At 40.9% G+C, this 24724-nt stretch overlaps 1 protein-coding gene across 1 annotated transcript in view; it reads left to right on the top strand.

Annotated features, from left to right (window-relative positions):
- The window catches only part of haus8 (HAUS augmin like complex subunit 8), a 71419-nt gene extending 46974 nt beyond the window's left edge, over window positions 1–24445 (top strand). The window contains exons 13-15 of the mRNA XM_059991246.1: window positions 6435–6576; window positions 15782–15923; window positions 23407–24445. Of these exons, the coding sequence (XP_059847229.1) occupies window positions 6435–6576; window positions 15782–15923; window positions 23407–23527 (405 nt within the window). The 3' untranslated portion in view covers window positions 23528–24445. The remainder of the gene's footprint in view (window positions 1–6434; window positions 6577–15781; window positions 15924–23406) is intronic.
- The last annotated feature ends 279 nt before the right edge of the window (window positions 24446–24724 follow it).

The raw sequence follows: 24724 nt of genomic DNA, 5'->3' as shown, positions 1-24724 counted from the left end.
CTTTGGGTATATGGGCTGTCTTTTATAATCCTAACGAACTGACTTGTTCTAAGTGCAAATGTGGATAAACTATCTTGATATTCTAATATCAATTATATGCCCTCTGACTCTCATTACTATTCGATTATATCCTCTCCCACCTGTTCTTGTAAGAGTATTATTCCATTTAGTTTCTGTAAATCCATTGTATTTTGATCTGGTGATGTTACTTTTCCAACTAGTTGAATTCTTCCTTAATCATTGGTTTTCCTCCACATTTGGCAGTGCTCTCATGCTTTTGCTTCATTTCTTGCACTTCTGCTGTCACCCTCTCCTTCTACCCAGAGAAGGATTATGTTCCTTTTATCCTTGCTTTCTACCCAATTATCCACTCTAATTTCTGCTATCTTCAGCAACATGTTACCAACAGACAAATAATTTCCCCTCCCATTTCAGGGTTCCAAAGGCCATTATGCTTCAAGCCTCTTCCATTTCTACTGTCCAAGGACCCAAACAGTCTTTTAGGGTAACGTAGGAAGGAGCAGTAGTCAGTTTAATGAACTGCATTTAGTGCCCAGGATGTAATATCTATATATGAGGCAACAAAACTATGTTGTTTTGCTAGTCAGTAGAACACATTTTCAGTCTGCATGGGTGACGATATTCCAGTTGCTTTTTACTTGAATTGAACTATTTCAGATAAATGGCTTTTCCTGTATGTCACACCTTGCCAGTTCTGAGTCAAGGCCCTCCATTTGTAGCACTAACTCAGGCCAGGTAGCATCTGTGGAGAAACTGCTAAGTGTTTCTAGTGGGCTATATTTTGTTTTTTTTTAAATTTCCATTATAAAGTTGAAGGAAGCCATTTGCATTAGAGGTAATTTAAGGTAGGTGGTTAATTTACCAAATAGCAGGTCTTTGTGATGTAGGAAGAAAGCAGAGCACCCAGGGGAGATCTATACAGTCATAGGGAAGATGTGCAACTTTAATACAGATGGCTTTGGAGCTGAGCCCAGGTCTCTGGAGTTGTGAGACAGCTGCACTATAATAGGTTGCCTAGTCTTCAGCAGCTGCTGTGTTCTGCAACTTACAAATTCAGCCTCATCTTTCCCTCTGCTCCTTTATCCATTTAAACAGGTAGAATAGCTACAATTAACAAACATTCTGTTTCTCACTGACTTCATTACTTCCACCCTATCTGAAACTTTTTCTGTTTCCCATTTTGCTCTCTTCTCTGTAGTTTAATTATCTTCATTTTTTAAAATCTGATAAAGGGTCACCATCCTGAAACATTAATGGTTTTTCTTTGGTGTCTGATCTGAGTTTTTCCTTAATTTTCTATTATTTATTTGTTTTTAAATTTATGAATGGGGTGTGGATGTCTCTGCAATTTTTGTCCATCCCTAATGGCTCCTAAACCAAAGAAGCAGTTTGGGAAGAACTACAGTGGGTTTAGAGCTAAATATAGTCCAGACAGGGCAATTAAACAGACAAACCACAAGCCAGGTGAGGTTTTATGACAATACAATATCTTTTTGATTACATGTTAATGTTGGCATTGGAATGTGATGAACATAGAACATAGAATAGTACAGCACAGTACAGGCCCTTTGGCCCACAATGTTGTGCCAACCCTTAAACCCTGCCTCCCGTATATTTCCCCACCTTAAATTCCTCCATATACCTGTCTAGTAGTTTCTTAAATTTCACTGGTGTATCTGCCTCCACCTGGGGAAGAGGTGCTGGCTGTCCACTCTATCTATTCCTCTTAATATCTTGTATACTTCTATCATGTCTCCTCTCATCCTCTTCCTATCCAAAGAGTAAAGCCCTAGCTCCCTTAATCTGTGATCATAATGCATACTCTCTAAACCAGGAAGCATCCTGGTAAATCTCCTCTGTACCCTTTCCAATGCTTCCAAATCCTTCCTATAGTGAGGCGACCAGAACTGGACAGAGTACTCCAAATGTGGCCTAACCAGAGTTTTACAGCATTGCATCGTTACCTTGAGACTCTTAAACTCTGTCCCTTGACTTATCAAAGCTAACATCCCATAAGCTTTGTTAACTACCCTATCTACCTGTGAGGCAACTTTCAGGGATCTGTAGACATGTACCCTCTGATCCCTCTGCTCCTCCACACTACCAAGTATCCTGCCATTTACTTTGTACTCTGCCTTGGAGTTTGTCCTTCCAAAGCGTACCACCTCACTGGGTTGAACTCCATCTTCCACTTCTCAGCCCACTTCTGCATCCTATCAATGTCTCTCTGCAATCTTCGACAATCCTCTGCACCATCCACAACACCCCCAACCTTTGTGTCGTCTGCAAACTTGCCAATCCACTCTTCTACCCCCACTTCCAGGTCGTTAATAAAAATCATGAAAAGTAGGGGTCCCAGAACCGATCCTTATGGGGCACCACTAGTCACAACTGTCCAATCCAAATGTACTCCCTCCACCATGATCCTCTGCTTTCTGCAGGCAAGCCAGTTCTGAATCCACCTGGCCAAACTTCCCTGGATCCCATGCCTTCTAACTTTCTGAATAAACCTATTGTGTGGAACCTTATCAAATGCCTTACTAAAATCCATGTAGATCACATCCACTGCACTACCCTCATCTGTATGCCTGGTCACCTCCTCAAAGAACTCTATCAGGCTTGTTAGACATGATCTCTCCTTCACGAAGCCATGCTGACTGTCCTTGATCAGACCATGATTCTCTAAATGCCCATAGATCCTATCTCTAAGAATCTTTTCCAACAGCTTTCCCACCACAGTTGTAAGGCTCACTGGTCTATAATTACCTGGACTATCCCTACTACCTTTTTTGAATAAGGGGACAACATTCGCCTTCCTCCTATCCTCCGATACCATTCCCGTGGACAACAAGGACATAAAGATCCTAGCCAGAGGCTCAGCAATCTCTTCCTTTGCCTCGTGGAGCAGCCTGGGGAATATTCCGTCAGGCCCCAGGGACTTATTCATCCTAATGTATTTTAAGAGCTCCAACACCTCCTCTCCCTTATTATCAACATGATCCAGAACTTCAACCTCACTTATATTGTCCTCACCGTCATCAAGTTCCCTCACATTGGTGAATACCGAAGAGAAGTATTGATTGAGGTCCTTGCTCACTTCCACAGCTTCCAGGCACATCTTCCCACCTTTATCTCTAATTGGTCCTACCTTCACTCCTGTCATCCTTTTGTTTTTCACATAATTGAACAATGCCTTGGGGTTTTCCTTTACCCTACTTGCCAAGGCCTTTTCATGCCCCCTTCTTGCTTTCCTCAGCCCCTTCTTAAGCTCCTTTCTTGCCACCCTATATTCGTCAATAGCCTCATCTGATCCTTGCTTCCTAAACCTCATGTATGCTGCCTTCTTCCACCTGACTGGATTTTCCACCTCACTTGTCACCCTACTTCACCCTCCTTCACCCTACCATTCTTTATCTTCCTCACCGGGACAAATTTATCTCTAACATCCTGCAAGAGATCCCTAAACATTGACCACATGTCCTTAGTACTTGCAGGCTACCCCAGCACATCTTTAGGTGTGTTGGTTGTTAATGCAAATGACTCAATTTGCTGTATGTTTAGATGTACATGTGATGAATCTAATTCTGAAGCCAACACCATTTTGTCATGTACTTTAGTTAAAACCTTAAAGTACCTATTCTCTTTTAATTGTGTGACTATAGAGAGATACAGCAATAATTTTGACTATGAAGTTTCACCAATTTCTGTCAAGGGAATCTTTCATTTTAATTCTATTTAAAACTACTGGCCATTCTATATCCAAAATCATTCATTCCATTTGTGCAACCTTTTGAATGCAGATATGGGTTATTCTACTATCAGAGTACAACTATAGAATTTGAATATCCGTCAGCCAAACAACAGAATTGCTGTTGTTTTATCCAGTCTGTCACATGAGGCTTGTTGGTATCATCGTTATCTAGCTGTTGGATGCTTTACTACTCATTTATGCAGAAATAGCTGAGACAACATGGCAGGATATAATTCTGAAATGGGTGTGCAGACTCAGTTTGGACTTTTTCAGAATGTGCATATGCAATCATTTTACAGTAAACCATTTGAATTTTGCATTGATCAAGATTGTCTGCGGTGGAGACATAGAACAATCAATCACGATGTCTTCAAGACTGGATTTTAGATGAATTATGCTACTTTCAGAAATTTTGCACACTGGCCAATTATGAGAAATCTGGACAATTTGGTTTCAATATTTAGTTTGTTGAAAACAAAAAATGAAAATGCTGATGACATCACCACTGACGTGAAGGTGCCTGATGCAACAATTTTGTGTTGATTTTTCTCAAGTTGACAAGAATTTTATGGTCTTTAGTGATTTTTCATTTCAGCCAGATTGAGGTTAAGCATGCAAGATCACACTGCAGCAGAGCATGCAGCTGAGGAGCAGAGATTGACTTTTGCCATAGTGTGGCTGAAAAGTTAGTTTATGAAAACTTTGACATACAAGTGTTATACGTTCCATTTTCCCCCATACCATCTAGCTTCTAATGATGAGGCCAAGAAGGTTGTTTGTTTTCTTGTGGTAACCTTGAAGATGTGTGAGTTTCCCACGAATCATTTGTTAAATTTACTAAATTATTGTGCCACGTTCTGCCACAAGTTTCACCTGGTAATTTGTTGACGCTCTGAAGGTGCTGAAGTTTTATACGGCCTAGCCAGAGGGATTTGAATTTACAGCAGTTGAAATGAAGTCAAAATCTCAACTCATAACCTTACTTTGGAAATACACAAAGAGAAGCCATTCAGACAATGAATGGGAGAAAGTATGAAGGCTGAACAGGTGTGACATGCAGAAGTGAGATATTGGTGAGTGTACTTCTGCAATGATAGCCAATTTCTTATGAGCATTGCAGGTAAAGTGAAAAGTATCCATCACTGTATTAATGAAAATACCAAAACATGGACAAGAAATATGAAGTTAATTTTCATATTTGGCTAGTTTTCAGGGAAGCTGTTGTTGAAGAAGAGGCACAAGTCAACTGTGAGCTGAGTCAGGATGTCACATGTTCTTCAGATCAAGATATAATTACAATCCCAGAGTTCCAAGCACTCAGTAAGATATAAGTGTTTGAAAAAGCTAGTTAATAGGCTGAAGGTATAATTACTAAGCCTGATTGAAACACTTTATGGAAAAGCTGTCCAAATACAAGTTGTGCAGATAATGTCATGTATGTTGTTGTCATGTATACAATGCTGCTGGTCTGCAATAAAGTACTCGCCCTTGATTTAAAATTTTCTGCTGTCTCCTGGAGATTATTATGATTAGAATTTACCAGCGTGCAAGACCTTTTCAGACCATCCCCACATCTTCAATGCAACACTGTAAACAGGATGTCAAATCTTATTTATGACACACTTGTCACCTGGCAAAGGATTTGTTCTGCAATGTAATTGAAAAGGAACTTGTAAAGATAAATCATATTACCATTTCAGTGTACTTCACAAATTTCTGTTTTTGTTCCTTTTGTCGATTTTAAATTTCTAATGATTTTGCATCCATGCCAACATAGTAAAACATTCAATTTGTGATTCTGTCAGTAATGATAAACAGAATTCCTGAACCATAGATCATAAGTGTGTAAATATTTATCATAAGGGACTTACATTTTAATTGGATTTGTGAATGGTCATTGTGTGCTACATGTGAACATAGAACATAGTACAGTGCAGGCCCATCAGCCTACGATGTTGTGCCAACTTTTAAAATGTAACATCTGGGTTCCTTTGCTGTAGGGAAACCCAATAAGCATTTAAATTTAATGATTACCTATTTATTAAACATCAATGTTCTATGCTGGCTGGAACTGCACTGATTACTTCATTGTCAGCTCTTACTTGTTTCCACCTATCATCCTCCTACTTCTAATGAATAGTCCCATTCTCTCCTCCATCTGCATCTCTGCTTTCCTCACATGGATTCACCATTGCTTGCTCGCTCTTGTTCCACCCCTTCCCTCCGCTTTTTTTTAATACTGGTTATCTACTTCATAGCTTTCAATCCAGATGAAGGGGTTCGACTTGAACCAGTGACTTTCTGTAGATGCTACCTAATCTGCTGCGTTCCTCCAGTGTGTTGTCTATTTTAACAGAATTGACATTTATTGGTCCCATTTAAACAAGGGTCCTGTTTTGACTGTATCTGTGAGCTGAGATTGAAGATCATGACTTTGGCATTACTGTCCATAGTCAAAATGAATTCTTAAAAAAAACCTGTGGCACCTGTATTGTTCAGCTGTGCTGAATATCCATTTTTTTTTAGGAAGGTGAATTATGGAGAACAATTGTACTAATTTTAATTTTTAATATTTTTCATTTCATAACCACATTTTCACTTACTGTATTTGATCTTATTGTAGTCAATGTTTTTGTAATGACTGAATTCATTTTACTTGCAGATGGAACTTTTAAAACAAGTGGTGCCATGTCTCAAACAATTCAAAGTTCAGTACAAATCTTTGGGTCAAGCTCTTGATGCTACAAGGCACAGCCTTCCAGTGCAGAACATATATATTTCAGAAGAACCAAGAGAGGACTTGAGTAAGTTAACATAATTGGCCACATTCAGCTGGATGATGTGGAATATTCAATAGTTTTATATTTTGATTTTCTGACGGCCAAGCTGATCAGGACAAAGAGCATTAATAGAGTGCAAAGCTGAAAATGTCAGTATCATTTCCAGCTTGTGCTAAAAGGGCTGACCTTTGGTTGGCAGTTCAAGTTTATCATTCAACCATACACATGTTATTTAGCTAAGTGAAGCATCGTGCCTCTGGGGCCAAGGTGCAAAACAGTGCATACAGTTAGATGGCACATGTAATTATGATATATACAGTCACAAAATAATATTTAGTGCATCCCTGAGTGCCATGGCCTGTAGATTGTTGGTGCATGGGATGTTGACTTAGAGCCACGTTTCTGCAGGAACAAATATGCAGCAGTTTCCCATCTCGTGCTGGTTCAGCTGCAGACAAAGGCAATCCAGCTTGTCTTCCAGGGAGTGAACACTAGAGAGCGGTGCTGACAGGAGAGCTGGCCTTCAGGGCCAGCCTCCAACACAGCACAGATTCCAGAGCGCCACTGCACCTGTCCTCTCCCACGTGGCCTCCTTTTGGTGGCTGCGACAGGCGACGCTGTCGCATGAGAGCCTGGTCCATGCAACGACTTGAGGCGGACTTGAGTTCCTCTGTCATCAGTTACACTGATGAAATAATGAAACAGATTTATAGTATGTTTTTATTATCAATGTCAAACAGGGTCTTGTGGTCAAAAGAAAAACATTTAAGACAAATATTTGCATTATTTGTTAGTGCAGTGAGGCCGCTGTGACTGAGCATGCTGCCATCTTACCGGAAGTATAACAAGTTGATTGTAGAACATTTGCATCTTGCTCTCACTTTCCCCAAACTCTTAAGCTAATCACTATTCGATAATCTTTAATGGAAAATGGGTACACACAGAAAGGAATTGAGATTTAGAATTGATATCTTCTGTAGTAAAATCTTACTGGCCATTGGGTCTCAACATTTGTCTTTAAACTAAAGTACCTGTGAATACCAGTGATCAATGATGAATCAGGAAGTTGTTTAAATAGAAAACATGTAAGTTCCCTGTTCTGAAATGAAGTTTAATTTGGATTTTTCAAAGCCTATCTTCTGTAAATTAATAAAAAATAATCATGGCTCTGTTCTACTTGGCTGATATGACCTTTGCTGCAGTCACATCATTGCATTTCACAGAAAGGAAAACTAAGTCAGGCATGAGCATAAAATGTTAGAGACATAGACTGGCTTCATAATGTGGATGTCCTTTCATTTTTCAGCATAATATTTCATTTGGCTTTTCTTTGGTAATTCACTTAGCTTCATTGTGTCCCTGTGAAGTCTCTCCATCTCATTCTCACAACTCTCACTTTGGCTCTCTTTGTTGTCATAGCACATTTGGATATTACACTTGATTATTTTTATTCAAATCTTCAATGCACATTTGGAACAGGTGGGTCCCCAGCACATCAATTTGGCATCCTAGTCGTCATAAAATCCCCAAATGATCTATTTATTATTCCAACACACAAAAAATGCTGGTGGAACGCAGCGGGCCAGGCAGCATCTATGGGAAGAAGTACAGTCGACGTTTTGGGCCGAGACCCTTCATCAGGATTAACTGAAAGAAGAGATAGTAAGAGATTTGAAAGTGGGAGGGGGAGGGGGAGGTCCGAAATGATAGGAGACGGGGGGGGGGGGGATGAGGCTAAGAGCTGGAAAGGTGATTGGCAAAAGGGATACAGAGCTGGAGAAGGGAAAGGATCATGGGACAGGAGGCCTAGTGAGAAAGAAAGGGGGATGAGAGCACCAGAGGGAGATGGAGAGCAGGCAAGGAGTGATTGTGAGAGGGAAGGAGAGAAAAAAGAGCGAGAGAGGGAGAAATGGAGGTGGGGAAATAAATAAGAGGTGGAGTAAGAAAGGGAGGAGGAGTATTAACGGAAGTTAGAGAAATCAATATTCATGCCATCAGGTTGGAGGCTACCCAGACCCCACTAGGAGCACTAGGCCATTGTCTCCAAACCATCAATAACCTCATCAGCTCTGGGGATCTCCCATCCACTGCGACCAACCTCATAGTTCCCACACCCCGCACTTCCCGTTTCTACCTCCTACCCAAGATCCACAAACCTGCCTGTCCAGGTAGACCCATTGTCTCAGCTTGCAACTGCCTCACCTTACTCATTTCTGCATACGTTGACACTGATTTATCCCCCCTTGTTCAATCCCTTCCCACCTATGTTCGTGACACTTCTCGCTCTGAATTTTTTCAATGATTTTAAGTTCTCTGGCTCCCACTGCCTTATTTTCACCATGGATATCCAGTCCATATATACCTCCATCCCCTTCCAGAAAGGTCTCAAAGCTCTCCGCTTCTTTTTGGATTCCAGACCTAACCAGTTCCCTTCTGCCACCACTCTCCTCTGTCTAGCAGAATTAGTCCTTACTCTTAATAATTTCTCCTTTGGCTCCTCCCATTTCCTCCAAACTAAAGGTGTAGCCATATGGGTCCCAGCTATGCCTGTCTTTTTTGTTGGCTTTGTGGGACAGTCCATGTTCCAAGCTGATACTGGTATCCATCCCCCACTTTTCCTTTGCTACATCGACGACTGCATTGGCGCTGCTTCCTGCATGCATGCTGAGCTTGTTGACTTCATTAACTTTGCCTCCAACTTTCACCCTGCCTCAAATTTACCTCATCCATTTCTGACATCTCCCTCCCTTTCTTGATCTTTCTGTCTCTATCTCTGGAGACAGCTAATCTACTGATGTCTACTACAAGCCTACTCTTACAGCTACCTGGACTATTCCTCTTCCCACCCTATCTCTTGCAAAAATGCCATCCCCTTCTCGCAATTCTTCCGTCTCTGCCGCATCTGCTCTCAGGATGAGGTTTTTCATTCCAGGACAGAGGAGATGGCTTCGTTTTTTAAAGAAAGGGGCTTCCCTTCCTCCACCATCAACTCTGCTCTCAAATGCATCTCTCCCATTTCACGCACATCTGCTCTCACCCCATCCTCCTGCCACCCCACTTGGGATAGGGTTCCCCTTGTCCTCACCTACCACCCCACCAGCCTCCGGGTCCAACATATAATTCTCCGTAACTTCCGCCACCTGCAACGGGATCCCACCACCAAGCACATCTTTCCCTCCCCGCCTTGCTGCTTTCCGTAGGGATCACTCTCTACGCAACTCCCTTGTCCATTCGTTTCCCCTCCCTCCATCTGGTACCACCAATCTCCCTCCCGGCATTTATCCTTGTAAGCAGAACAAGTGCTACACCTGCCCTTATACTTCCTCCCTCACCACCATTCAGGGCCCCAGACAGTCCTTCCAGGTGAGGCGACACTTTACCTGTGAATCAGCTGGTGTGGTATACTGCGTCTGGTGCTCCCGGTGTGGCCTTCTATAGATTGGTGAGACCAGATGCAGACTAGGAGACCACTTCGCTGAACACGTACGCTCTGTCCGCCAGAGAAAGCAGGATCTCCCAGTGGCCACACATTTTAATTCCACATCCTATTCCCATTCTGATATGTCAATCCATGGCCTCCTCTGCTGTCAAGATGAAGCCACACTCAGTTTGGAGGAACAACACCTTGTATTCTGTCTGGGTAGCCTCCAACCTGATGGCATGAACACTGATTTCTCTGAATTCTGTTAATGCCCCTCCTCCCCTTCTTACTCCATCCCTTATTTATTTATTATTTCCTCCCTTTTTTTTCTCTCTTTGTCCCTCTCACAATCACTCCTTGCCTGCTCCCCATCTTTCTCTGGTGCTGCCTTCCCCCTTTCTTTCTCCCTAGGCCTCCCATCCCATGATCCTCCCCCCTTCTTCAGCTCTGTATCCCTTTTTGCCAATCAACTTACCAGCTCTTAGCCTCATCCCTCCCCCTCCTGTCTTCTCCTATCATTTCAGAATCCCCCTCCCCCTCCCACTTTCAAATCTCTTGCCATCTCTTCTTTCAGTTAGTCCTGATGAAGGGTCTCAGCCCGAAACGTCGACTGTACTTCTTCCTATAGATGCTGCCTGGTCTGCTGCGTTCCACCAGCGTTTTGTGTGTGTTGCTTGAATTACCAGCATCTGCAGATTTTTTCGTGTTTGCGTATTTATTACTTCCCCTTTTTTAAAAAAACACAAACCCAAATTTCAAAAAGATCAATGGCTTGCCATTGATGGCCTGTAGAAAACTGTCAGTCGAATTCTCATGATTACCCATGAAATATAAAAGGGGGGGGGGATCTGAGTGTAAATTATGATTGTGCCAATGTCAAAAGTTGGTTCTTGATTCACTTGTGAGTTGTAACCCATGGTGTGAGATTTGCTGGTCTGGACTCCAAGATCTAAGTAATTTGTCTGAGTTACCTAGCTTCTGACATTAATGGGGCTATATATCCTAGCAAAAGAATGCATCATTAGGAAAAAGTAAGAGAATATTTTATGGAAATGGAAAATAAGATCCCCTGACATACAAAAAAGCTGGACGTATTCAGCAGGTCGGGCAGCATCCCTTGAAAGAAGCAGTCACTGTTTCGGGTCGAGACCCTTCATCAGGACTAAAGAAGGAGGGGCAGGGGTCCTATAAAGAAGGTGGGGAGAGCGTGGAAAACCAATCAGAGGAAAGATCAAGGGGTGGGGGAGGGGAAGCGGGGGGGATAGGCAGGAGAGGTGAAGAAGGAATCTAAGGGGAAAGCACTATGGGTAGTAGAAGAAGGCAGAGTCATGAGAGGTGATAGGCAGCTAGAAGAGGAGACAGAGTAGAGGTGGGATGGGGAAGGGAGAGTCTGGGTAGTCTCCAGCCCCTTGGTATGAACATAGAATTCTCCAACTTCTGGTAATTCCTTCTCTCTCTCTTCCCCATCCCATCTCTACTCTGTCTCCTGTTCTAGCTGCCTATCACCTCTCATGACTCTGCCTTCTTCTACTACCCATAGTGCTTTCCCCTTAGATTCCTTCTTCACCTCTCCTGCCTATCCCCTCCCTGCTTCCCCTCCCCCATCCCTTGATCTTTCCTCTGATTGGTTTTCCACCCTCTCCCCACCTTCTTTATAGGGCCCCTGCCCCCTCCTTCTTTAGTCCTGATGAAGGGTCTTGACCCGAAACGTTGACTGCTTCCTTCAACGGATGCTGCCCGACTTACTGAGTTCATCCAGCTTTTTTGTATGTCTTGATTTGACCACAGCATCTGCAGTGTACTTTGTGTTTAAGATCCCTTGATATCTTCATATAAATGCATTATCTGGAAAATGTCATGCACCATGATTATTATTTGGAAAATGGGAATCATTGTCAAGGCAAACATTTATTGCCCTTCCTTAATAGCCATTGAGATGAGCTATCACCCTGAACTAGCTGAAGCAGTTTTAGTGAAGCTTCTTTGACAATACTTTGGGATAGACAATTCAAGGGTTTAGACACAATATTGAAAGATGAACAATAGGTTTCCAAATCAGAATGATGTACAGCATGAAGGCAGACCTGTAAGTATAGTGCTACTGCTTTTTGTTGTCTTGGTGGTGGAGATCATATATTTATGAGGTTCAGTTGGGCTTGCCTGGGTGAATGATTACAGTAGATATTGTCAGCAGTGCCTGACTGTGTTGGTGGTATAGAAAAGTTAAGAGGTACCATTCAGTTTGGCTTCTGTTTTCTTGATAGTACTGAGCTGCTTGACTTGTTGGAGTTCTGGTCATCCATGTAAATGGAGAGTATCTCTTTACATTCCGGATTTATACCTTGTAGGAGTGGTAACTAGGGTTATGTCACTGAATGCAGGTGAGCCAGCCTCTGACCTGCTCTTCTAGCCATAGTATTTGTGACTGGTCCATTTTCTGGTGATTTGGTAAAACCCTGTGATGCTGATACCAAGGTACCTGGCAAGGGTAATGCCATTGAATTCAAGGGTAGGTGGTTAATCTCCCTTGTTGAAAGTTATTATTGCCTGACAGTTTAGTGGAGTCCATGTTACTTCCCACTTATCAGCCCATTCCAGAGTATGTTGAGATCTTAGTACTTGTAGGCATCAACTATTTTGTATATTGCGTTAAGTTGTAACGGAGATTGAGCATTATGCATAATCGAGGAACATGCCTTTTTCTGACATTAAGATGAAAGAAGGGTCATTGATGGAGCAGCTGAAAATGTGTTGGCCTCACACTGCTTTGAGGAACTTATGCAGTGATTATACTTTGGTTGAATGATTCACCTTTACCAACCATATCTTTTGTGCAAAGAATACCTTAAATCAATTTTGTGGATGACATCGACTTCATTTATTACCAGGGCTCTTTGATACCACATGTTGTCAAATGTTAGTTAAATGATATCAAAAGCAATCATGCTTCTGTTACCTCTAGAATTTAAGTCTAGCACAAGGCAGTGATGAGATGTGGAGTAAACTGGTCTTGGAAAATCACAAACCTGGGTATTAGTGAGCAAGTTATTGGTCAATGAATGAATAATGGTTGATGGCAGTGTTGCTATCACCTTCCATCACATTATGGTTGATTGAAAGTAGACTTGCTGTGTATCATGATGGAATTGTCATGATTTTTTTTCAAATAGAACATGTCCGAGCAGTTTTCAACATTTTTTTAGTGGATGATGTAATTGTACTGGCATAACTTGGCTAGTTCTAGAGCAATAATGAGGGATCTTGTTTAGTCTCAATGCTTTTGCTGTATTTGGTACTCTTGAGTGCATCATGACACTAGAAAGAGTTAATATTAAACCTTTGCAATTTATATCATTGTATGTTGATAGCATTAACTCATCTGCATTTTATTCTTGGTTTCCTTAAACTCTATTGCACCCATGTCTCTCAATATTTGTTGTGCATTGTATTCATCATGGCGATCCAATATATGATAGATGGATAATAGTCACATACTTACTAGAATTTGCAAAAGCTACCTGACTAATGTGCTATGCCGAGAAATTATTCAACTGATGGCATTACACCCTAAATGAGTATATTATACATGTCCTAGAGACTGTGGATTTTTTTTTTCCTCTCTTCTCATCCAGCATGGCGAGTTAAGACAGTGATCCGAGCAGCTGGGCAATGATCTAGCGAAAGATGCTGCCCAGTGAATCGCTGTATGGGTATTTTATTTAATCACCTCATTGAAAGAGTCTTGTAACTTGCAAATTTTCCATTAAATGTAGTTCCATACTTCTGCCATTTCAACAAATTAATGTGGTTGTCATGAATGGTTTTGGCTTGGGGAAACACTGACTTAATCTCATACCGGTCAAAATTTATTTTGCAAAGCAATATTCCATTCCTGCAAGATCTTCTTTGCTGTCTTTTATTGTCCAACTGTTTTAACTATTGACCTTGGGCATTTCATCATAACCAGTTTTATTAAGTGTTTATTTCATTTTATAAGGTGTTTATTATACTTCAGTGCCAAACTGAAAATCTTGAGCTAGTTATGAGCCCTTGATAGTGATGCTGAAGGACAAGCACATGAAGGCTCACTTTCTAAGGCTTTCTCTTCATTATGGTTGATGACTTGTGTTTTGGGAAATCTACACTTCCTTTCATCCTCCTTTAGGTGCTGGCTTCTGTAGCAATATAGCATGCATTAATAGCTGATTTACAGTGTCAACCATGTGTTGTAGCAAAACACTTAATACTGCTCTGGAGTTATACATTGCTAAGATTGCTAATTAAGTGCTCAGTGGGGATTGCTTTGAGCTGTGGGCTGGTTTCCAGTACTGCCTAGATCACAACTGCCCAAACTCTTATGTAGGATCTTTGCATTTAGAGGCCTTTTTTGTGTAACCTTATTATGATTTAAATACAGGCAGTCCCTGGGTTACGTACGAGTTCCGTTCCTGAGTCTGTCTTTAAGTCAGATTTGTATGTAAGTCGGAACAAGTACATCCAGTATTATTTAGCGTCAGTTAGTCAAATGTTTGTCTTAGTATATATTTTACCTTTCTATGCATATAAAACACTTAAGAAATGTATGTATTCTGATAATTAAACCACTGCGTTGCTTAGTAATAATTGTAGCTTTCATTGGGGCAGGGCTTTTCACATGCTCCATTATTCTCACTTTATCTGTTATCCTTTAAAATTGTTCCACCCATTGACGATCATTGACCGACTGTAGCCTAGCGCTTTTCTAATGACCGATGGTGTTTCACCTCTTTCCAAATGCTTTATTATTTCCACTTTATATTCAATTGCGATCGCTTCCCATCAATGGAACAGAAACACTGCGGGCGTCGGGTCCTGACCTCCACCGGCTCCCAAGGTCCGCTGGATCTTAAGGACCACCACACACCATCAACGGAACAGAAACACTGCTGGCATCAGGTCCCGACCTCCACCTGCTCCTGAGGTCCGCTGGATCTTAAGGACCACCTCACACCCGTCAGTGGAACAGAAACACTGTGGGCGTCGGGTCCCGATCTCCACCGGCTCTTGAGGTCCGCTGGGTCCTAATGACCACTGTACTGAGACAGGCTGAATGGGACAAGTGGGGGCTGTGCTGGGTTTGGGTATTTGATCATCCAAAATGTTCCGTGTGGGAGTTTAAACTGGAGGTGGCAGTGTTTTTTTTTACGAGGTTGAGTTGCGAGCTCAATATCAACCCGGCACGGATGGTACGGGAGTCACTGGATCGATATCAACCCGGTACGGTTAGAGTCTGTCACTGGAACCGTTCTCCAGCCTGGCGCTGATCTCACTGCGCCACCAGCCGACCAGAATGGCGGGGGGGGGGGGGGGGGCGGGGTCAGGGTGAATCTTACTAAGAAAATTTTAAGCCAAATACAAAGTTACATGCTCAACACAGTGTCAATGGCAACGACTTAAAATGGTGGATGGCATTCTCCTTCCTCGGTTCGTAAGTACGAGTTGTCCGTAAGTTGGACGTTCGTAACTCAGGGACTGCCTGTACAAGAAATGTATATTACAAACCATACTGTAAAACCATAGCATATGCAATTCTGTTATTTTAATATGGAATTGATTTGAGGCTGTCTGGGCAGGCTGAATCAGTAGCTTATGGGAATGGCTGTGCTGTGCATTGTACTTTTTGGTTATATGTGTGTAGTTTGCACAGGCTGGCCGAGTGTGGCTTGCATTCATCTAATTTCCCTTTAGAAGAAAAAAAATGATATTTTCTAATTGTCCTGTGGTAGTTGTATTGTTGTAGAGATTGGTAATGTTGTTCTCCTTTTGTAGCAAAGTTGAAAATTGACCTGGAAACAACACAACAGCTTCTAAATGGACTTAGACTGGGAGTGGACAAAGGAAATTCCAATGCTTTGGCTGTATTTAAGGAGCTTGGGGTGACTGTTGAAAATACAGTTAAAGAGATGAGAAGGTACTGGTTTCTGAAATTTGTTTTGAGTTATTCTGTATCATTGACTGATCTATTTTGCTGTAATCTTAACTCAATTTGCTAATTGTAAAGCTGTTAAATTTAACTGATGAATATCAAAACTTCAAAATTATAGTTGTTTGTTTCCTTTTCTCTTTCAAATTACTCTGCCTCTTCAGTGTTTCATCTAGTTTTATCTGTAACAAGACAACAGAGGGAATATACCTACTGATCTAATTAATTGGAAAAGTTCAGCTCCGGGTAATATTGCTAATGGATTAGCACAGTCCAGTTAAGTCAGCCAAGTTTCAGTTATGGTAATACATAAAATGGGGTAACTTTAATTGTAACACTTTTGCCCACATTTGTTTTTGAGGAGTGATAGGAATTGCAAAATGGTTACTCCAACAGGCATCTGACACTTCGCATCATGGTCAACATGCTTTTGTGTTTTCTGTTTAAATTATCTCCCACATTTAAGATGTTCACAGTTAAAGACTAAGATGGCAATATACGATAGGAAAGTTAAGTGCAGCACACAAAATGATGGAGGAACTCGGCAATTCAGGCAGCATTTTGGAAATGAATAAGTAGTCAACATTTTGGGCTGAGACCATTCATTGGGACTGGCAGAAATTTAAATGTTATTTTATGATGAGTGATTATACATGATGGTACTTTACCTAAGTGGACGGTAGAACAGAGGAGTTATATTTAGGAGAAAAGTTGGATTTCAGTCTCAAACATCTTGTAAGTATAGAATAACATTAATGGGTTGAAACATCCAGGAAAATTGACATAATGAACATGACCACAGGGAAGTGAAGATTATTTATGGAGTTGTTAAAAGCTCTAAATTATTGTCAGTGATTATTGTTAAATGACCTCCATACAGAAATTCTCCTTTCTGGCTGGCAGTCTAAGTAGGTATTTCTCTTGATCACTATACTTCTTGTTTACAGAAAGCAAAGACCATAAAATTGAAACTCACTTTTCAATTTTGACAGGGAATGTTAACGATTACAACCTTTTTTTTGTTTAAGTGGTTATATCAGAAGCTGAGTCAAAGCTATTTGTGCTACCTTTTTAAAGTAGTGAACTGGAGTGAAAGCAAAATCCTGAATGTGCTGGACTCAGTAAGTAATGAACAGAAGGTCATGTTTCTCCACTACAGCATAGTTAACTTGAGTGATCTAGACCACAAAGGAACAATTAAACTGGAGTGCTCTGGTTCTATCTCCAATGCCTACTTCTCCTTTAGCAATCAACACAACAAAATGCTGGAGGATCTCAGCAGGCCAAGTAGCATCTATGGAAAAGAGTACAGGCGACCCTTGGGTAGGACTGGTTGGGGGAAGAATCAGAATCAGTTTTATTATCATCGGCATGTGACGTGAAATTTGTTAACTTAGCAGTAGCAGTCCAATGCAATACATAATCTAGAAGAGGAAAAAAAATAATAATTACAGTATGCGTGTATTAAATAGATTAAAAAACGTGCAAAACACAGAAGTACTCTATATTTAAAAAAGTGAGGTAGTATCTAAGGGTTCAATGTCCATTTAGGAGTCGGATGGCAGAGGGAAAGAAGCTGTTCCTGAATTGCTGAGTGTTTGCCTTCAGGCTTCTGTACCTCCTTCCTGATGGTAACAGTGAGAATAGGGCATGTCCCGGGTGCTAGAGGTTCTTAATAATGGACGCTGCCTTTCTGAGACGCCGCTCCCTGAAGAAATCCTGGGTACTTTGTAGGCTAGTACCCAAGATGGAGCTGACTAGATTTACAACCCTCTGTAGCTGCTTTCAGTCCTGTGCAGCAGCCTCCCCCCCCCCCCCCCCACCCATACCAAACTGTGATGCAGCCTGTCAGAATACTCTCCATGGTACATCTGTAGAAGTTTTTGAGCGTATTTGTTGACATTCCAAATCTGTTCAAGCTCCTAATGAAGTGTAGCCACTGTCTTGCTTTCTTTATAACTACATCGATATGTTGGGATCAGGTTAGATCCTCTGAGATCGTGACACCCAGGAATTTGAAGCTGCCCACTCTCTCCATTTCTGATCCCTCTGAGGATTGGTATGTGTTCCTTCCTCTTACCCTTCCGGAAGTTCACAATCAGTTCTTTCGTCTTACTGACATCGAGTGCCAGGTTGTTGCTGTGGCACCACTCCACTAGTTGACATATCTCACTCCTGTACGCCCTCTCATCGCCACCTGAAGTAAAGAGCTGGGAAGTTGATTGATGAAAGAGATACAAGACTGGAGAAGGGGGAGTCTGATAGGAAAGGACCGAAGGCCATGGAAGAAAGAAAAGGGGGGAGGACACCAGAGAGAGGGAATGGTGAAGTTGGTGGGGGGACATTACTGGATGTTCGAGAAATCAATGTTCGTGCCATCAGTTTGGAGGCTACCCTAACGGCATACAAGGTGTTGTTCCTCCAACCCCGGGTGTGGCTTCATTGTGACAGTAGACGAGGCCATGAATTGACATATCAGAATGGGAAATGTAATTAAAAAGTGTGGCCGCTGGGAGATCCTGCTTTTTCTGACAGATGGAGTGTAGGTGCTCGGTGAAATGGTCTCCCAATCTACATTGGGTCTCACCGATACAAAGGAGGCCACACTGCAAGCACTGGATGCGGTATATGATCCCAACAGACTCACATATGAAGTGTTGCCTCACCAGGAAGGACTGTTTGGAGCCCTGAATGATAGTAAGGGAGGAGGTATTGGGGCAGGTTTGGCACTTGTTCTGCTTGCAAGGATGAGTGTCAGGAGTGAGATCAGTGTGGTGGGATGAATGGATAAGGGAGTTGCGTAGGGAGCGTGGCGGAAGTTTCATAGAATCATGTGCTCATGCGGAGGCCGGTGGGATGGTAAATGAGGATAAGGGGAACTCTAGCCTTGGTAGGGTGTTGGGAAGATGGGGTAAGAGCAGACGTGCGTGAAGTGGAAGGGATAAGCTTCAGGGCAGAGTTGATGGAGGAAGGAAAGCCCCTTTGAAATAGGAGTTCTTGAATGAAAATCCTCATCCTGAGAGCAGATGCAGCGGAGACTAAGGAATTGAGAGAAGGGGATGGCGTTTTAACAAGTAACAGGGTAGAAAGAGGTATAGTCCAGGTAGCTGTGAGAGTCTGTGGGTTTATAATAGACATCAGTGGATAAACTGTCTCCGGAGATAGAGACAGTGAGATTAAGAATTGGGAGGGAGGTGTCTGAAATGGACCAGGTAAATTTGAGGGCAGGGTGAAAGTTAGAGGCAAAGCTGATGATGTTGATGAGCTCTGTGTGGGTGTAGGAAGCAGCACCAATGTAGTTGTTGATGTGATGTAAGAAAAGTGGGGATAGACGCCAGTGTGGGCTGTTCCATGTAGCTCTTTTAGCAATACCTTCCTGTACAACTACAAGAAATGTAGCATCTTCCCTTTGCCTGCTGCAGGGCGCCAAACACACATTCCAGTTGATGCAGAGATTTTCCCTGTACTATTTAACAATTTAGTATTTGGTGCTTATTGTGTGGCTTGGAAATCAAACCGAGATTGAGCGATTTATATTTTAGTTCCACTTCCTTTAGAAAACACCTTAATTCTCCATGCCATTCCCAGTTTGACCTTTGTTATCTCTCTTGCATTGCTCAGTTGAGTCCCAACGTAAGCTTGAGGGAAAGAACCCCTTAATTTCGTAGCACCCATTCTGCCTTGTATCACATTTGTGTTGTTTTCTGCCCCTGTCTTGTAATTTTGGATTTCACATGGTCTTCTATTTACATCATTTGGCAGACATACCTTCTGCAATTCGCTTGCCTTTACCACCCTCTTGGCTTGTACAATCACCACATGTATGGTGTAACTTAAAACTTTTTCCCTCAGCGTTTCCCATTTCTGATGCAAGGTAATCAAATGAAACATTTAAATGCTAGAAGTAAACCTCTGGCAGCATCTATAGAGTGAAATGGAAAGTTGACGTTTCAGATGGAGCTTTTCATCAGGTCAGACTGAAGGTCTGCATTTCCTGCTACTGATGCTGCCTGATGTTGTTTTCCTCCAGCAGTTTGCGCTTTGTTTCCATAGGCATTGACTAGATTGCTATTTCCAACACTTTCTCTTTTTATTCTATGAGCAGTTATACCTATAGTCACATTCAGTGCTGAGATCTGAAATTGTTCTGATATAAAAATGGAATATCTGAGTTTATTCTCAAATGCACACTAACTGCCCTAGAGATGCACTAACTTATGGAAGTAATTTTATTTATTGATAAATATAAAGTAAGTTTTGACAAACTTGTGTCCAAAATAAGCCTGATTTAAGCCTGCAATATCTGCAGTCTTTCCAAATTAAGTTTGTTGAAAACTGCATCTGATCTAAAAACAATGAGTTTCTTTCACTGTGGCCAAAGAAGCAATTGATTATCAATCTAACTCTTGCAGTTTCATGACAGAGAGAGATAGCATGGTGATGCAATGAATGCATCCACACTGTGAATTAAATAATTTTCCTTTAGTAAGTAACTTTATAGATGCTGCTCACCCTAAGTGAAGGAAAAAAATAAAACTTGTCCTGGGAGTACTCAGTAATTGAGGCAGCACCTGGGGACAAAGATTAGAAACAGAAAGTATAACTACTTGATTGGTAAGGCAACAGGTGGATGGAGAAGACAGAAGTTGATATTTTGGATCTGATTAAAGTTGTTTGACCTGAAATATTAACTCTTATTTCGTTATCCATAGATGTAGCCTAGCTTGTCAAGCATTTTATGCAATTTCTCTTATTACAGAATTTCCAGTATCAAGTTTTTCAATTCCCCATTCCTCTGGGGAAAGGGTTAGAGTTAATATTTTGCACTACAATTGAGAAGTTAAAAATCAACCATGTTTTAAGTTGCAGAGAAGTTGAAAAAATGAAATATCTGTGGGGTTCAGACCAAGAGACTGGTTAAAGTAATGGTGCTGGTTGAGGGAAGAAATGGGATATTTGTTTATAATCTGCCTGAAGAAGAGTGGAGAAATGTAAACAGGAGATAGAAAAACAACACTGCTGGAGGTCTGATATAAAAGACTTCAGATAATAAAAGTTTGAAATAGTACAATGAACAGGAGGTTCAGTAACATGCCTGAAGATACTGCTTTCATTGAAACAGGTAATTCTGAATGAACTGCTGAAGGAATTCAGCAGCACAGCGAGCATTTCCGGAGAGAAGTTGTCTGATGAAGGGTCTTGTCCCACAACAAACATAGGCTCATTATTCCTCTCCATGGATGCTGCCTGACTTGCTGAGTTCCTCCAGCATTTTGTGAGTTTCTCTTATTTTCCAGCATCTGCAGAATCTCTTGTGTTTACACAATTAGATAAACTGGAACGGCAAATTTATATTAATCTATTGAATTCAGTAAGTTCAGATCTCTGTGCAGTGGACTGATAGGAAAATTCCCAAGCTTGGGCTTCATTGGAGGAAAGCAAAGGTAGTTTAGAGTAGGACAAAGGATTAATGACAGGCAACTATAAGCTTGGAATTGTATCACACTGCACTGTGATATTTTACAAAGCAGTTGGCTAATCTGTTTAGGCACCATGTGTGGACCATTATATCTAGCTAAGTACCTTTAGTTTGTTCCATGGGTGGGAAGTAGCGTTTTGGTACATGGATGGGAAGACAGAGTGAAAAGACTGGTGTTGCTGTACCTGTGGCTGCATGGAAAAAGTTGATGGAGATGGGTGAGTGCACAAAAAGTTGTAGAGAAATAGTTCCTCAATGCTGAAAGAAGAGTGGAATTGTCTTGTAGTGTAATTTGCAGATGAGCATCTGTTGAAGATGAGGTAAAAGGTGAAGTCAGTGGGAATATTATGCTGGGAGCAAGAAAAGAGGTTATAGGCAAAAGTATGGGAAGTAGAGCAGATCTGGTTGAAAGCTCTTTCAGTTATGGTAGAGGAGATCTCACAACTAAGAAAAAGGGATGGCCACTCTGAAATAGTTCTGATGCAGGAGGAATTGAAAGAATGGGATGGAATCCTAAGAGGATGCAGGTTCAAGGAGGTTTAATCAAGATAACTGCAAATCTAATGGCATCGAGTGAATACTGATTTGCTCCTCAAAGAACTTGAAAAATCATCAATCTTAAATGTAGCTGTTTTTTCTTTATCTGTCAATTGCTGTTTGATCTTGATTTTTTTTCTCTTATTCTGATACATACCTTCTGCTGTGATTTGCTTACAGTGAACTGAGAAATGGACAACCTTTTCTCAAATCTGTCACCTGGAAAAGTATGTGTGCCACGTGCAGGAGTGGGCTGTAGTGCTAGTTTGACATTCAGGCCTAGATTAGCTGCACTTCCTCCGTTTAAGCACTGGGTAGACTGATGACATTATATTTGACTTCACAATCTCATTAACTATGATCTCCCTCCTGGCCAATGATTTGTTTGTTTTTCTCAGATTTATTTATCAATGCCTTCTTTTGTCCCTGCTGAGCTGTGAACAAACCATCATTGAAAAAAACTAGCAAATTGCCTCTCTGTATATTACATTGCTTTTCTGCTACACCCTCAGACATGGTAATTCCCTTCAAGCTTGTCTAGTCCAGCATTGTCTTGGCCAGCCTCCTATCCTCCATGATTCATAAACTACAGCTGTCTCAGAGCTGATTGCCTTTATTCTATACTGCTCACCAATATAGCACATTTAGAATTTTTATTCAATATAACTGTTATTGCCCTCTCTGAAATATTTACGCAACCTACAAGTTTCTGAGACCTTCTAAGTCTGGACAACTATGCATCTCCATTCCCCTTGTCCCATCACAAGAGGCCTTGTCTTCAAACATTTGAGCCCACTCTCTGGAATTTCTTCCTAACATTGTACACCACTATTTTTCACTCTTTACCTTGAACATTTTTGTTTTCAATACCTTTTGACCAAACTGCACATCAAATCTCTTAATAACTTACCCCTGTGGGATAGTGTGAGTTTTGCTCTGTGTCTAAATAACCTGTACTGTACATAATGTACAAGTGGCAATTGTCACTATCGTCATGCTCACAGCTGACTGGCTTGATGATGTTTGTTATCTTGAATTTCCACATAGAAACTAAATGCTTGGATAAATTGATGAAAAATGGTCAGTATTTGTGAAACAATATTGCTTGGATTGGTGTGTTCAGGAACAAATGGAGAGCTTCTGAGACTGAGAGACTACAATAGCAAATTCCCACAAAGTTCTCTCTGGTTGTATCCATATACGTATCTTGATGATAATGGATATAAATTCCAATGATATTAAAATGATGCTATTTTGTTTCTTTCTGTGTTAAACTAGACTCTCATGTTTGTTCTCCTTTGGGCAATGCATAGTTCTGCAGTAAAGACTTCTGGGTTGTCATCTCAATTGTTTGCTTGGTGTGAAAATGTCAGTTTTTAGAAAAATGTATTTCTGATCCATTGACTAGGCTATCTCATTACATTTTGTGGAAAAAAATCTTCTTTTATCTTGCAGTTTTTTCCGGAATATTGAAGAAATGGCCTCTTTCATTAGTAGAGAGACTGCTCTGATTCACCAAGAACTAGACGAAGATGTTTTGGGGATGGATGTATCGATGAAAGGAATTTTCAAATAGCCCATTCCTTCTTGTATTAATTTAATTGCACACATGCTGCATTCTAGATTTTATTGTGCACAACATTTGCTTTGTAAATAACATGAATAAAATGTAGCTTTGCATATCATAGTTTGTATTTGTTATTGACGAAGAGTAGATGCTTCTCCATGGTGAGCAGGGCAAATCTCAGGTACAGGCAGTTGATGGGCAGCCTTTTTCTTTTGAAAAGGTGTTGTAGGCAGTTCCTTACTTTTGATTTTAGGGTAGCTGTCATGGGGCCAATCAAGTATGGGACAATGATTACATTTGTTAATTTGTAAAAAGCCATTCTGTTGATCTTTATTTTGTCATCTAATGAATATTTTGAAATTGTCACCAGTTAACTTAAACTAAACTTCAGGATGCCCACAGTTAGGAAATCATTAGGTAAATAATCTCCAAAGCTGCCTATATCTAGTAATTCCTTTTTAAAGAACTGGCAATTACCAGAAAGCCAACACTGAATGCAAATGTCTTCCTTTTTAATTTAATGGGAATTCACACTTCCGAGACATGTTGCCACTTGAAGTTTTCTTGATACAGCATTTGACTGCAGTTGGTTCTATGAGCTGTTTTCTCTTAATATTTATACATTCAATCAGGTGAAAAGTTCATTGGTAATAAGCTCCAGTTTGAGATGGTTTTCAACTAAATATTTTAACAAGAGATTCTGTTTGGTAGGCTTGTTATTTTTTTGTATTTGGGTTTTGTGCAAAATAATGTTTTGAAGTTGTATTTTTAAGGTAAATCCTGTTTTGGATATTTAAAAAAAAAATTATACTGCAATGCTAAATCTCCATAGGCTTTTCTGACTAAGCCATAAACATCTGTTTTGCAATTCAATTGGGCCCAGACAGAATAATGAATCCCAGCAGTAGAGTGCTGTAAGGATTTTAGAAGAAATCGCTGTTGTCCATTAAAGCCAGTTCCCGAACTTGCAATAAAGTAGTTTTATTCCTGTGTTGTGTATCATTAAAGATTACTAATAGTAATTACATCTTTGTTTACACTTAAGTACAGTTTTGTGAATTGGTATGAATCCTGAAATTCATAAAGGATGTAAAAATAGTTGTCCAATTTTCCCAGGTTGACTTTTCTTGAATCAGACATAAAGAGAACATTGGCAGAAGTCAATTGTCTTAACCTCTGATTCTGCTTCCAGGAACAGGCTGTTTG

This window comes from Hypanus sabinus, chromosome 16, assembly GCF_030144855.1.
Source record: "Hypanus sabinus isolate sHypSab1 chromosome 16, sHypSab1.hap1, whole genome shotgun sequence".
Taxonomy (NCBI): domain Eukaryota; kingdom Metazoa; phylum Chordata; class Chondrichthyes; order Myliobatiformes; family Dasyatidae; genus Hypanus; species Hypanus sabinus.
Note: the sequence above shows the minus strand (reverse complement) of the source record. Positions and strands in the feature narration are given on the sequence as shown.